Source organism: Acinonyx jubatus, chromosome C1 (assembly GCF_027475565.1).
Source record: "Acinonyx jubatus isolate Ajub_Pintada_27869175 chromosome C1, VMU_Ajub_asm_v1.0, whole genome shotgun sequence".
Lineage (NCBI taxonomy): Eukaryota > Metazoa > Chordata > Mammalia > Carnivora > Felidae > Acinonyx > Acinonyx jubatus.
Window position 1 is genome coordinate 71255263 of NC_069381.1, and position 15304 is coordinate 71270566.

The 15304-nt window shown below is 34.5% G+C and overlaps 1 protein-coding gene across 18 annotated transcripts in view; it reads right to left on the reverse strand.

The window, feature by feature from the left end:
* The window catches only part of COL24A1 (collagen type XXIV alpha 1 chain), a 398176-nt gene that overhangs the window by 60543 nt on the left and 322329 nt on the right, over positions 1 to 15304 (reverse strand). For all 18 annotated transcript variants that reach the window (XR_008295013.1, XM_027058695.2, XM_053214348.1 and 15 more), the window contains 4 exons: positions 10796 to 10849; positions 10630 to 10683; positions 4329 to 4382; positions 3069 to 3176 (listed from right to left, as the gene is read on the reverse strand). Coding sequence is in view for 17 of the 18 variants with exons in the window: in XM_027058695.2 (XP_026914496.1) it covers positions 3069 to 3176; positions 4329 to 4382; positions 10630 to 10683; positions 10796 to 10849 (270 nt within the window). In the remaining variant the exon portion in view is untranslated. The remainder of the gene's footprint in view (positions 1 to 3068; positions 3177 to 4328; positions 4383 to 10629; positions 10684 to 10795; positions 10850 to 15304) is intronic.

A 15304-nucleotide genomic window follows, 5' to 3' on the forward strand; every position in this document is an offset into this window, starting at 1 on the left:
CAGCATAAAAGATTTCACACATTTGTGAAATCATCATCACAATCAAGATAATATATCTGCCCCCTCCCCCAAAAGTGTTCCTTTGGTAAGCCCTCCTTCTCATACGTCTAGCACTCCCATCTACAGGATACCCCCGATTTGCTTTCTGTCACTACAGATTAGTTTGCAATTTTTAGGATTTTACATAAGTAGAATCATACAGTATGTGCCCTTTTTTGTCTCTTTTTCTTCACTCAGCATATATATTTTGAGATTCACTCATGCTATAGCATGTGTCAGTAGCTCATTCTTTTTATTGCAAACTAATATTTCATTGTACATACATACCACAATTTGTTTAGCCAGACACCTCTTGAAGAACATTTGGGTTATTTCCAGTTTAGGGCTATTACAAAGATAAGTGCTATGAATATTCATGGACAAGTTTTTGTGTAGATACATGTTTTCATTTCTTTTGGCTAAGAGTAGAAAGGCTGGGTCATATGATAAGTATGTTTAATGTTTTAAGACACTGCAAATGTATAGGTAATTGATGTCTTAATGGTATCTGATCAATGAACATGGTATATATGCCACTTATTTAGCTCTATTTTAACTTTTGTCAGAAATGTTTTATAGTTTTCAGCATATAGATTTGCACATTTTTGTGGTCATGTTATCCCATTTTGGCACTATTGTCACTACTGTTTTTTAAATGTTACTTTCTGATTGTTAATTGTTAGTATATAGAAATACAATTGAAGTTTGTATACTGATCTAACAACCTGCAACTCTGGTAAATTTACTTATTTTTTTCTTGTAGAGTCTTAAAGATTTTCTACATAGATGATCATGTTGTCTATGAATAAAGAGAGTTTTATTTCTTCCATTTTACTTGTTTTTATTACCCTCACTAGAACCTTACTTAATTGATTAGAACCTCCAGTACAGTGTTGAATTTGTCATATATATGTGAGATATCTGTAGGAATATGAGGCCTCAATGGTTAGTCTCACAAATACCTAGACTGGAAATACTTTTTGGAGGAAGTACTGAAATAATAATAGAAACAAATTCAGGAGATTCTATAAGGGATATTGAAAGTAATAGTGATAAAATAGCTTGATTATTACTCAAAAAAGAAGCAATGGAAATAAAAAGAGAAAGTAAATGCATAAAAACTAAAAGTAAAATCAAGGCAATATCAAAAAGTGATGGAGGCAAAGAGTAGTTTATAGAGACAAAAGGAAATGAGAGGACATATAAGTGCTTGTTTTGTTAGAAATACAGATAGTGATACATTTAACAACTCAATACAGTTAATACATACCAATATATACATATTTGGTTCTTAAGTTCAGTGCAACTGGTACAAAACATCAATCAAAAAAGAAAGGGCAACTTTTATTTTATTTTTGAAAAATGTTTATTTATTTTTGAGAGAGAGACAGAGTACAAGTCGGGGGTGGGTAGAGAGAGGGAGACACAATCCCAAGCAGACTCCAGGCTCTGAGCTGTCAGCACAGAGCCCGACATGGGGCTCGAACCCATGGACCAGGAGATCATGACTTGAGCGGAAGTCAGATGCTTAACCAACTGAGCCACCCAGGCACTCCAAGAAAGGGCAATTTTTAAACCAGCAAAAGAAAATTTAGTGTATCCAATAGAAATGAGGAAAGAAAAAAAAGAAGACAGAAAAGAAATAAGACAGTATAAGACAAGGAAAAGACAGAATTAAGATGGCAAATATTCTTAATGGAGAAATTTTAGATGTGTTCTCTAAGATCTGTGCAGTAGAAGAATGTCCCCTATTGCTACTACTGTTTAACATAGTATTGAAGGCCCCTACCAACTTATGTGGAAGGAAAAAGAAGTGAGTGTAAGGAAAGAGATCAATCTGCCATTATTTGAAGGTGATACTATCTGTCTTAAAAATCCAATAGAAACAAAAGCAAATTATTAGAAATTAAAAAAAATCCAGTTGTATAGAATATAACCTGAATTAGTGACATTCTTTAAATAAGTAATAACTAACTAGAAAATAAAATAAAAAATAATACACAAAGTCTTTATTAAGAAGCAATACTCCATATTGATAAGAGCAAAGAATATGGAGTTAGGCTGTCTTTTAGCTATGAGACACTTGAAAGTGATAATCTCAGTGCCTCAGAATGTATGTAGGTATGTATGTATTTTTTTTTAACTGAGATATAATTGACCTCAGTTTCTAGATGCATAAAATGAGGATCGTAATTGTATATATCTTATAAGATTGTAAAGATTAAGTGAGTTGATGTAGTCAAACACTTTATCATGGTACCTGGCACATAGTTAGCATTATATGAACTTTTGCTGTTATTATTATGGAAATATTTCATTATAGGACAATAGAAAATTATAAGAATAAATATTTCATCTATTTGATTAACTAAATGGTAAGTTATGAATTTTCTCCCAATAAAGCTATAAATTCAAGACAAACCCAATGACAATTCAAGTTTTTGTTTTGTTTTTAGAGAAACCCAGCAAATCTAATCTCATATGTATGGGGTAGAAGTGTAAAGAAGGGGAACTTCCCCCATTAAATATGAGGACACATTGCAAAGCCATAGAATAAGAACAGTGTGACAATACAAACAGACCAGAACAATTTTTTTCTGTAGAAGGCAAGAGAGTAAATATTTTAGATTTTGTGAGGCCATTGGTCTTTGTTGCAACTACTGAACTCTGCTTTGTAGTACAAAAGCTGCCTTCAATGTTCCAAAGGTGGCTTAAGATATTTGATGAACTCAAAACACAGTTGGGTTGTATAGTCCCTAAAATTGTGCTTCTTTATGGTTCTTATTTATAAGCTTTTATATGTGCAAAAATGGTATATATTATATGAGTTATTAGATATAAAATATGCAAGAGAATGTACTCATTGACATTCCCTGGAGATCATAAACATAATTCCAAAACAACTATTAAAGCAGTGATTGGCTAATCTGAGACAGTATCAAAACTAAGAAAGCTAAAATATATATGGTCTAGCAAAAAGACACTTATAAATAAGAAATAAAAAGTAAAGAGATATTCATTCTACTCACAGGAAGTCCCTGTTTTCCTGGTAGCCCAACTTTTCCAGAGTTTCCTGAAATGCCATCGGCTCCATGGTATCCTTGCATGCCTTTTGGCCCAGGTAGGCCTGGAAGACCCTTGGTAATTAAATTACATGGATTATAGACAGATGCTGTACAAATGTTTAAATGACAATTACCTTTGGGAGGGGGATGTTTACATTTTTAATACCCTACCCCAGGATAAATTTTCCTGTTTCCTGAATTCCTTTTTGGATTCCACAGATCAGGTAACTCTTTAAAAGTTCCCTAAACAGAAATGCCACCGAGCTAACTAAAATGTGCTGTGTAAGCTTTTCAGCTTTAGTGTAATTCTCTGATACTTTTCATTGTACTGGCCCATGCTTTACCCAGCTATGGTGAAAAGTCAGCTATATGCATCTGTCAGCATAGGAAATAGCTATCATCTACTATCTGCAAAACCTCATGCCATATTATTTTCTCAAGAAACAAATTACAAAACAATAAATTATCAAAAAACAATAACTTTTTGTTATCATTTTGAAATAGATGATTATATGACTGAATAAAGGTCTGAACATTTTTTTTCTACTCTTGGGTAAGTGGATATTACCTATATGAATCTCTGGTCTGAATGTGCTTATATTTTGTGTTCGTTTTCTCTTCTTTTTTGAGCCAACACAGGCCACCCAAAGTAGACATCTCGCCCTTGGCTGGGGAAGACCAGCAGGAAGTAAGTCTCTGCTAATAAGCCAGTCAACACATATTTGCCTGCCTAGAGGAAGCTGATGGCTAAGGTGAAATCAATCTTTATTCTGTGATGAAATGATTTAAAACATTCTTTTCTAAGACTTTCTGTTCTATTTGCCAGGGAACTGAGTGGCTGAGTCCTTCCATTACAATCCAGCTTAGGCTTTTTATTCATGCTTGAAGATCTCTGACCTTTCTCACCAATCATTTAGTTATATTTCCAGTTCCCTGTTTTCAGTGGTTCATGATCAGAGAGTAGCATGAGTCCACGGAGAGAGCTCCATAACACCGGAAAATAGCATCCTTCAATTGCTGAGACTTGTATTTGTACAGCAAGCTTGGTTTTGAACTCATGGTCATATTTTGTTCCCTCTGTGTTCCAGCGTGGGCTTAAATTATTTTTTGAAGACAAGCTGATTTATCCAACACTTGTCATAATTGGCCCCAAACCTTTCTGCTTGCTGAAGTTGCCAATTCTATTTAGAAAAACAAGAAAGATGAAAAGGGTCTATTACTTACAGGAATCCCAGGTTTCCCAGCAGGGCCAGGAGTGCCTTTTTTCCCTTTAGGACCCTAAAAATGTGAAGCACAGCTGTAATTAATTGTAACAAACTTAATTAAACTGAAGGCATAGAAAAGAACCCTAGACCTGGATGCCACAGCACGTAATGCCACTAACTAGCTGTATATCATTGAGATTGTCATTTAACCTCCCTGGGAGTCATTTTCTTTATCTGAAAATGAGAGTTTGACCAGATAATCTATAAATTTCCATCTAGCTCCAAATTCTATGGTGTAAAAATTTAAATACTGGCTCTAAAAGGGAACTAAATATTATTTAATAAATGTCCACTTTTTCAGACAGAGCCTTTGCCTTCCTATTGAAAGTGGCAAAGTGATTTATTAATTCAGTAAACATTTACCAAGTTTTATGTATCAGGTACTCTGTGCTCTGTTGGGAATGCAAAGTCAAAGTTACTGATCTCAAGGCACTCACAGTGTAGTAAGGGACATGAACCAATAGCCTAAAATGTGCTTATCTGGAAGCATAGACAAGAACATACTTGTGAATCAAAGAAAAGATATTTATTTCCCACGAAACTCTTTGTTTTTCCATGTGGGAGATGTTTTAAATCATAATTGATTCAGCAGTAACTGGTCTGCCAGGATAGTTAGGAATTTTGCCCTTGCAAATCATGCCATTATTGTGATGATATCCTAAAATTATTTTAAAAAGAAAAATGTGGAAAAGAATGACCTAGTTCACAAATAAGAAAAAGAAGCATATTGTCATTACCAGACACATTTCTCAGAAGTCATCAAAAGTTGTCACAAACAGGATAATTCCACCAAAACGGGATGTTAAGTTATTCAAATTTCAGATAAATTGTGCCAAAGATTCAATTTGAGAACAACAAAGTAAATAATTTCATAACATATTACATCTTCTGAAAATGAACTTAATATTTTAAGAAGAAATAGTATATGTAGTAATAGAAAAAAAGGGCATTTTGTATAAGAGATAAAAATCTAACTTTGTTAGAATTTGATAATGGGAAGCTATATGGAACAAGAGTTCTACCTCCAACTTGGAGAACTACTTTACTTGACTTAAAAGGTCACTAATATAAAGTCTTTCTAAGGGTGAGGAAACCAGAAAATGAAACAGTAGATGATCTGAGTTAAGTTGAAGGGGAAGAAATTTCTGGAACATATGCTCTCTAAAATAAATATACCTTTTAGGACACAATAAAGAAATAAAATAAAACTACAAGATTTTAAATACTGAAAAAATTGTGATTTCAGGTATCTCTAATAGCACTAATTAAATAGTATATGAACTATGATAATATTCAAATATGTTAGCCAGAGTATTTTTTCCTTCACAGTATTTCTTTTTATGCAAAGTGATAGACCTGCTCTAGATTTGAGATTTTCAAAATAGACTTTCCCTTAGCTTATGGATTTCAACATAGTCTTCTGAAACTCATGGTGAGGTAATAATTTTAGAAGGATATAATATTTTGAGAAGAATACATTTTTAAAAAGAAAGCCTAATTTTTATTTTTTATTAAATTTTATAACTTTTCCCCCAATGTTTATTTATTTTTGAGAGAGAGAGAGCATAAGAAGGGAAGGGGCAGAGAGAGAGGGAGACAGAGAATCTGAAACAGGCTCTGTGCTGTCAGTGCAAAGCCTGACATGAGGCTGGAACCCACAAACCGTGAGATCAGGGCCCCAGCTAAAGTTGGATGCTCAACTGAAAAAAAATGATTTTTAAATATGAAAACTCTATATTTGAGTATCAAAAACCAAGGTGACAAAGGAGTCCAGTCATACAATTTATGCCATAAAGAACAGATTTAGAATTATAATAGTATAAGAGAAAAATTTTTCTGCTTAAGGGGATATAAATATCTTCAAGTTGGTGAAAGGTAAAAACAAAAGCATAAGAGAAGCAAGATTGTTTGACACTGACAGGAATCTCTGAGAAGGGCCCTTTATACCTCACTCTGCCCTCAAGTCCTGGTTTGGGGGAAGCAATAATACCCTCAGATAAGTATGGGAATTTGGGCACAGAAACAATGGCTAGGGAGACTAAAGTCCTCATTTAGAAGTCCACATGAACTGCACTAAGTGTCAGCAGTAGAGTAGAAATTTCTACATTGGAATGTCTAGGCTGGTGGGCTTGAGAAAGTCTGAGTCCCACGAGCACCCAGCATGGTATGGGGATTAGCAGAATACATTTCCACTTGGCCAAGAACAGAAGCAGATAGCTCTTAAAGGCCTATATAAAAGAGACTTTGTACCTTTTCTGTACACAGAAAATAGCTATACATGCCAGCATGGATTAAAGAACTTCTGCAAGGAGGGCCAAGGTAGATGTCAACATGGTGGGATGATGGCTACTAAGGACCTAAATGGATGATGTGCATTTCAGTGCATACTGGTGTAAATAAATGACTGAAGACCAAACTCACCTTCCATTCCTCTTCCCCACCACTGCCACCCAGAATGTAACTGCAGACTTGACAAGAGAATGAATAGGAAAACTCTAAATCAAACGCAGGATATTTGTATGGATGGAGTTAAAGACTGTTAATTGACTAGAATGTTCTACCAATTAGGTTTCTACTACCAGGCAGGATGGGCACTCAGGATGGATGTTAAGTTCCATCATAAAGAACATAAACAAAATTATATTTTTAGTATACCTGAGTTTGTGACTTAAGGTTCAGACATACTATGCATCTAAGTAATGGCTTTACTCCAAATGCTTATATAAAAAAATAAAAAACAAAGGGATTCACATATCATCACAGACTGATTACATTTTGGGATGACCATTATGTTGGGGATTATTTCAGAAAAGCTAAATGTTGTGCACTGAAATCTATATGTATGGGTCTGTTATCATGAAAACTAGGATGTTAATCAGACCTGGATGGGCATCAGGAAGCAGCTTCCAATAGAATAACACAAAAGAAAAAGTATGACTATAAAAATTATTTTTGAAGTATACTTTGCTACTTGTAATAGGACAATTGTGGTAAAATCTGCCTATTGAAGACAAAAAGTATTTAACAAATAACAAAACTGTAATGTCTGCTGTTTTGCGATGTTCAAATCAGGAAAGATTTCCTTATTACAATTATTGTCATCATACTAAAAGGAAGTAGGCCAGCTAGAAAAGCCATAGTCTAACAGTGGAGATTTTAAATGTATAAAGATCAATAAAGTGTAGAACACTGATACTTTAAAAAAAATGTACTTTAAAAAAAAATCTAAATGGAATTGTTGGCTTATAACTAAATTAAGAGCCAGGCATTACTAAACATTAATCCTACAGAGAGGTAGTCTCTTATTTGTAGGAAATTATAGATTTGGGCCAAAGACAAAGATAATATGTTGTTATATGAGGTGTTGGTACATGACTGAGTTGCTATCATAAGAAGGAAAAGAAAGTCACTCTTCAACTAATACCCAGAACTCAACTATAGTAAAGCTAGAAGTATTCTAATGCTACTTTCAAACTTAACTTACTCATGTTATTCTATTTAAATATTAAGTAACTCATAAATCAATAAATAGACTTTACTGTTTTAAATGGATCTGATTTCAAATAGGCCATCATGTTTTTCAAAGCTAAGCCAGACAAAAGAAAAAGCACAATTTTATGCTCACTCTAAAGACTACAAATAAAAATCGTTTGCCTTTCCTATTTGATACTGGACATTTTAAAAATGTGTCATCATAGTCCAAAACCTGTTATTTAAATGAAGTTGAAGGATAGTTACCTCAATACTTAGCTAGTTCTAACTTTGTTAGGACAGATTTACAATACAAACACAGATTTAGAGTTAGGCAATAATTATACTCTTTCTCTCTCTTCTTTTTTTTCTCTAACCAAGAAATTTCAATTCACTAAAATCTGGAATTTTGTTTTGGAAGAAAAATAAGATTTTGGCTTGAGTCTTAGTCTTGGAAAGCCATTATAGGACAGTTCACTACATTTAAATTACAAAAGTCTTTTTGAAAATGTAGTGGTTCTGCTATTGGATTTGACTTGTTCTTTCTCTCTACTGTGTCATGAATGAGAGCCCAATGAATAAGTTAGATGGTTAAGTAAAATTAATCATAAAAGATTTCAAAGTAATAGCAGGCTTTTGTATAATATTGGGAGTCAAGAAATAAAGTTTTTATTGTTAGTTCTGTTAACTAATTCTGTGATCTTAGGTAACTCAATCTGTCTGAGGCTTAAATTTCTTCATCTGTAAAATGAGAGGGTGGTCCAGATGATTTTAAAGGGCCATTTCTAAATCTGAAAAACAAATTTAAAGCTTTGCAAAAACAAGAAGACAGTAATTGGACAGGATCCACCTGACCACTGAAGGTGTCCCTAGTGAATAATACATGGTCAATGATTATTCTTGTAGCAGTTATTAGTATTTTAAATTCTTTTTTAAAAACGTTTATTTATTTTTGACAGAGAGAGAGAGAGCACAAGCAGGGGCAGAACATAGAGAAGGAGGCACAGAATCTGAAGCAGGTTCCAGGCTCCCAGCTGTCAGCAAAGAGCCCGAAGCAGGGCTTGAACTCACCTATTGCAAGATCATGAACTTGAACTCACAAACCTGAGATCATGACCTGAGCTAAAGGCAGACGCTTAACCGACTGAGCCACGCAGGAGCGCCTAAGACGCTTTTTAATGTAACCTTGAACTGTATGTCAGCATTGCCCAAGGCAGGAAAGAACTAATTCCCTTGAATTATACAGAATTTAAACCATGGCTTCTCAGAATCTTTTGGCTCTGATACCCAGGGTAAGTTGACCACGGAGGCTGGATATGTAGTTGTTTAGTAAGAATATATGATTTTCACTGGCATAATTTTAACAGATACTAATAAATACCAAAACATTTCTTCTTCCTGAGATATGTCAAAAAAGAAAAAGAAAATACTAAGAATATGAAAGTACTAATTCTAAGAGATGAGAAATTTTGGGATCAAACCTTGGGGGAGCATTTGCATCCTTAGGCACTTAATGCAAGTCACAAGAAGGCAGTAGCAGTATTCTAGGTTCCTAGCTGTTTCCACTACTTTTTCCAATTTTGGTATTAAAAATTCTAAGCGGGGGAGGAGGGGTGCTTGGGTGGCTCAGATGGTTAAGCGTCCGACTTCTTGGTCATAATCTCATAATCTCATGGTTCGTGAGTTCAAGCCCTGCTTCTGGCTATATGCTGATAGCTCAGAACCTGCTTGGGATTCTCTCTCCTCTCTCTGCTCTTCCCCTACTCATGCACACATGTGCTCTCTCTCTCTTAAAATAAATAAATAAACTTTTAAAAAATTCTAAGTGAATGAGACAATTATCTTCTCTCTGTGTATTTTCTCTTGTTAAGGCCTGCCTTCCATGGGATATTTTTATTTTTTATTTATTAGTTTTTATTTATTAAGGAACCTGACAAAGAGTTATTAGGTAGATGTAAAGACCATTCAAAAATGGCTTTAAGGTGAGTGAACACCTATGTAAAATCAGATTCAACTCAATTTTATTACTCCTTTAAGTAGGAAGCACAAAGTATGGGTGAAGATTGCTTAACAAATTAGGAGAAATGTGGTTTCAAATTCATTACTTTTTATCCATTCTCACCTAATTTATTATTAAAATTACACTAAATTTTTTAAGAATTCTATTTAAAATCAATAGCATGTGAAATTAGAATGCCATGAAATGCAGGATAGCAGTAAACTGATGGTACAAATCACAAAGCAAGTTATAAGGCAACAACCTTCAGTAAGGTTGAGGCAACATCTATCAGTGCACAGGGAAAGAGACTACATCCAATAAGCTAATACATTTTTAGTTTGTTTGATAACAGATAACTGACTTATGGAAAAAGTGTTTTAAACAAACTGTGAGTCTGTGTCACATAGTCAAACTATTTCTCCCCCTACTCTACTACAACAACTAAGTAGGTTTGATTGATAGGGTTTCACTTTGCAATGCTGGTCTTAAGGTCTATTGGTACTTCTGCTTGAAATCCCAAGGAAAGAGGAGTAGTTTGAGACAACCTTAAGCAATTTTTACCAGAAGGCTGCTGGTAAAGGGAAATGTGGATGGCTGTCAGAACACATGAACTTAATCAATAATCTTGTTTTAGCACAACTATTGACAAATACTCTGATTAGAGGCCTACAGTGATCCTTGCTCTGGAAGGGTGAATGATCATTTAAGTTATGATAAACAGCAGCTCCTATGTCCCTGCTCTCTCAAACCAACAGTAAGTTTCAAATTATCTTAAATAATTTCAACTTACTTCAGATCCTCTCTCTCCTTTTAGTCCTTGTTCACCCTGGTCACCTGGCTCACCCTTTAATAAGAAACCAAAGAGAAATCACATAAAAAACAGACACCAAATAAGATATATTAACATTAATTTTTTTTCAATGCCAGAATCACAAACAAACGTTCTCAAAACATACTGGGGGCCCTTGTTGTCCAGTAGCACCTCTTGGTCCTGGTATACCCATGTGACCCTAGGAATAGAAAAGATTATATTATTAGAGTAAATAGAGACATGCAACTCAGAGAGTAGGGTAGTATCACTTAAAATGGTAGCAAAATGTTACAAAATTCAATTTAAATATCAAAAATTATGATTCTTTTTCAGAAATATTACAGAACATAATAGCCACTGGATATTATGACAATTGAGAAAGCCTGTAAAGTTTTGTTTTGTTTTGTACATAGGTCAACATAGTAGGTTGAATGGTAGTACACCTAAAGATCTCTATGCCCTAAACCCCACAGACTGTGAATATGATCTTTTTTGGAAAAAGGGTCTTTGCAGATATCATTAAGTTAATGATCTTAAAAAGAGATTATCCTGAATGGCCTATGACAAGTACCCTTAGAAGAGAGAGATAGATACAAACAACAAAGAAGAGGGTCATGTGAAGGCATAGACAGAAACTGGAGCTATGCAGCCACAAGGAGCATTGTCAGCCATCAGAAGCTAGAAGAGGAAAGGAAGAATTCTCTTCTAGAAACTGCAGAGAGAGCAAGGTCTGTTAACACCATCGTTTCAGATTTCTGGTATTTAGAACTGGGAGAGAATAAATTTCTGTTGTTTGAAACCGCCCAGTTTATAATAATTCTGGTCAGGAAACTAAGACAGTAAATAACCAAAGAAATAAAAAGTTTGAGAACAAATTTCCTTTTTCAGCCTATTCCTATTGTAGAAGTATACCACTTGGATATACTACTTGGATAAATTTAGTATTTATGGTATTTATACCACTTGGATAAATTTAGTATTGAAAATTGGGAGTCATTAATGTATATAATGCCAAGACACATCAAGTGACTTTGATATTCAGCAGTCTGTCATCACCCTAGTCCTCCTAGGAAGGAATGCTGACCTACCACATTTCCCTTTTCAAGTGTGTAAATAGAAACTAGCAACAACCCAAGGGCATGTCAGATTATGCATAAAGAATTCTGCATGCAGTTTAATTCTTCCCCTTCCCTACCGTCCTTTTCACTTTAGAATTTCTTTCCTCCTACTCTGTATATTACAGAAAGAATGCCATAGAAAAAACAGTTAGTAGGCTCATATCCTTTTTCTGGACTAGGAGAAGTAAGGATTGCCTATATAGACTAATGATATTTATCTCACAGAAAGATCAGTTTAAGCTCTCTTTGTTTGCATTCTTTGAGGCAACTGTTTGTGGTTTTAAGATTCAACCTCCTGATTAAAAAAAAAAGAATTATTTAACAGAGTCAACATTGCCAAGAGACAAAGACTGTTTGGAAGGCTTTCTATAGAACATGGCCATAACTAAAGAGAATACCATTACCACACATGGCCTTACTAGCAAAACATGAGCAGAGTCAACAATAACAGAATCAGGTCAGTCAAGAGGAAATGTGGTGTAAGTATATATGACTATTATAAGTCATTGATGAAGCAGAATTCAGGAGAGAAGTGATTGGTGAAAGGATGAAGTTACACAACGTAGTGAGAGTGAACAGATGAGCAAACTATGAAACTCAAGATCATGATAGCCAGTTGTGACTTTGCCACCATTTTTGTCTGTGTTTTATAAAGACCTTTTTAGAATGGTCATAGAATAGCCAATAGCTTCTCCTGGTTTTGTGAAGTCTGGATACAAATCTCACTAAAAACAAACTTGCTTTCTAGAAGTTTCACTGTAATTCCTCTAGTTCTATTTCAATAAAAATTGAGAAGGGCCATTTTCTGCAATGTTAAAAATTAAATATGATGTAGTAAATATTATTATAAAGTTATGTAGGCAAGGTTATGGGAAGTGATTGACTTTGATGTGATGATAAGCTGAATCTTGAAGGATGAGTGTTCCAGGCAGTAAAGTAAAAAGAAGATATTCTGACAGAGTGGATAGCATGGGGGAATAAATGAAGATTTATCTGACAGAACATGTTAAGTGGAGAATGGATTTGAGAGGGCTATGACTAGGGATAGGGAGTCTAGTTTGGAAGCTATTACAATAATTCAGACAAAAATGATGAAACCTAAACTAAAGTAGGGCAAAATGGCTAGATTCCAGAGCTATCTAAGGTCAAAAGAAATGGCCAATTAAATTTGAGAGATGAGAGGAGAGAGAAAGAGAGAAAGGAGAGGAGGGAGAGAACAAGAGAGATAAAGAGACAGAAAGAAACAAAAGGAGAGAAATAGCAACAGACACAGAGAGAGAGCAATAGACGGAGGGGGACAGAGAGATACAGAGATGGACAGAAAGATAGAGAGAAGGATTATTCATTTATTGGCTTGAACACCTTAATGTCTGATGGTAGCATTCACTGAATTGAAGACATAGAAAGAATATGATCAAGTTTGGGAAGGATGATAAAACTGACCAAACCAAAGTGAAATGGAGTTTGAGCTAGAACATAATTTATTCCATGTATTTATAGGACTTCATCTCACACAAATTTAGTCTGATTTAATCTTGGATATCTGTATATTTCTGCTCATATTTTTAAAAAGCAGATATTGACAGTATAATATGCTTATTCCCACTATATTTTCTGTCTTTCTCAAGCCTTACATGAATTTATCTCGACCTTTGGGATGTATAGTTTTCTGGATGACAACTATAATTTACTATATCTGTTTTTATGCTGATTAAATGTTCTTATTATATGTCTTCTACATGTGATGTCCACAGAGGCAAGTACTGTATCTGGGGTATCCAGTATTATACTTATGTCTTCTAGCTCTGTTCCTGGCCCATGGCAGACACTCAAATATATGATGAGTGGACAGAGGTTTTATTATGCATGACACATAAGATCTGTCATGTATAATAATTCCTAATAAGTACTAAGTACTTACTAATAAGTATTTGTTGATGATAATGAGCAAGACACATGACTTTTGTAATTCTCAGTTCCTTCAAGAGGAAAAAAGAACAAAGGATGGTGAACAAGATTTTAAAAAATTTCTAACTGTTCACAGCAAAATGGAAGCAAATCTACCTTATCATTCAATTTTTTTAATCCCAAAAGATAACTGTGAGCTCACTACAATTGTAAGAACATTTTAAATATAAAAATGTTTTTAAAAAGATTGGTGATAATCATTCAGTCATAGAAAGGCATGGAGTACTAAAACTTTCTACAACATCAATTACAATATAATACATTATATTAAGTGAAATGAAGCCAGACACAAAAAGCTATATATTATACAATTCCATTTATATGAAATATCCAGAAGAGATAACTCAATAGAGTCAGAAAGCAGAGTAATGGTTGCCAAAGCCTGGGAGAAATACAGACTGACTGCTTAATGGGTATGGGGCTTCCTTTCTAGGGTAATGTAAATGTTCTGGAACTATGTAGCGTGTGATGGTTGTACAATATTGGGAATGTACTAATATCTTTGAATTGTACACTTTAAAATTGTTAAAATGGTAAATTTTATATTATGTATATTTTAGTACAATTAAAAGGGTTGACGATATTGTTAATCATTAGTTTACCACAGTGAAATGATAGTATATACACTTTAAAATGATAGAAAAACAAACATTTGAAAATTTCACCTGAGGCTACAACAGAATAATCTAACTAGAAATAAAGCACAGTTCCCCTGTATGAATCAAACTTGTGCTTGGAAAACCTGGCAGGGGACAAGTGTGGATATTTCATGGCTTTCAGATGTCTAAGCAATAAAATTATTATGGCTGCCTGGTTCATGATGGCTTGTTTAGAATAAAACCACCAACAAATTACAAAATGACCTCTAAAGACTAAGGACATAGGATAGAATAAGACATAAAGGAAGATGTGGATCAAACTAATTCATGAACTATTGACAACTGAAAACATAATCAGGAATATTTGTGGAATAAGGAAGGAGAAATTGATTCCACAGTGAGCCCAGGAAGAAGTTCTCTGATGAAGGATTTCTGAATAAGGTGTGACTATTCAGAATAAGACAGGCAGGGTTTCTCTTCTGCTAGCCAGATGAAGAGATTATTTTCTTCTTCGAAAAGAATATTTATCTGTTTGTTTGCCAGTAAATTTGCTAGTTTAGCAACCAAATATTTCATAGTTGGTAGAGGCCAAAAGAAGATATTGCAAGAACTTGATTTTCCTGAGAATGTGTGAAGTTATGCACAGAAAAGGCTAAGGAAGGGGTTTTCCAAAATGGCGCAGAAGCATAGAAGTTCTCAGCTTGTCTCATCACTGAAGTGCAGCTAGATCAGCACCAAACCATTTTGAACACCTAGGAAATTGATCCGATGATTAACACAACAATCTGTATAACTTGAGCCACAGAACTCAGCAGGTACACGGTGCGAAGAGGTGAACTGGGGGAGAAAAAGTTGTAGAGGGTAAGGAGGTGTTTTTCTGGACAGAGAACAGAGAAAGGAAAAGGAGGAGAGTACAGCACACTAGGATCATGCAGGAAAAGCACTCCCCCCAAAAGTAGCTGGAAAGAG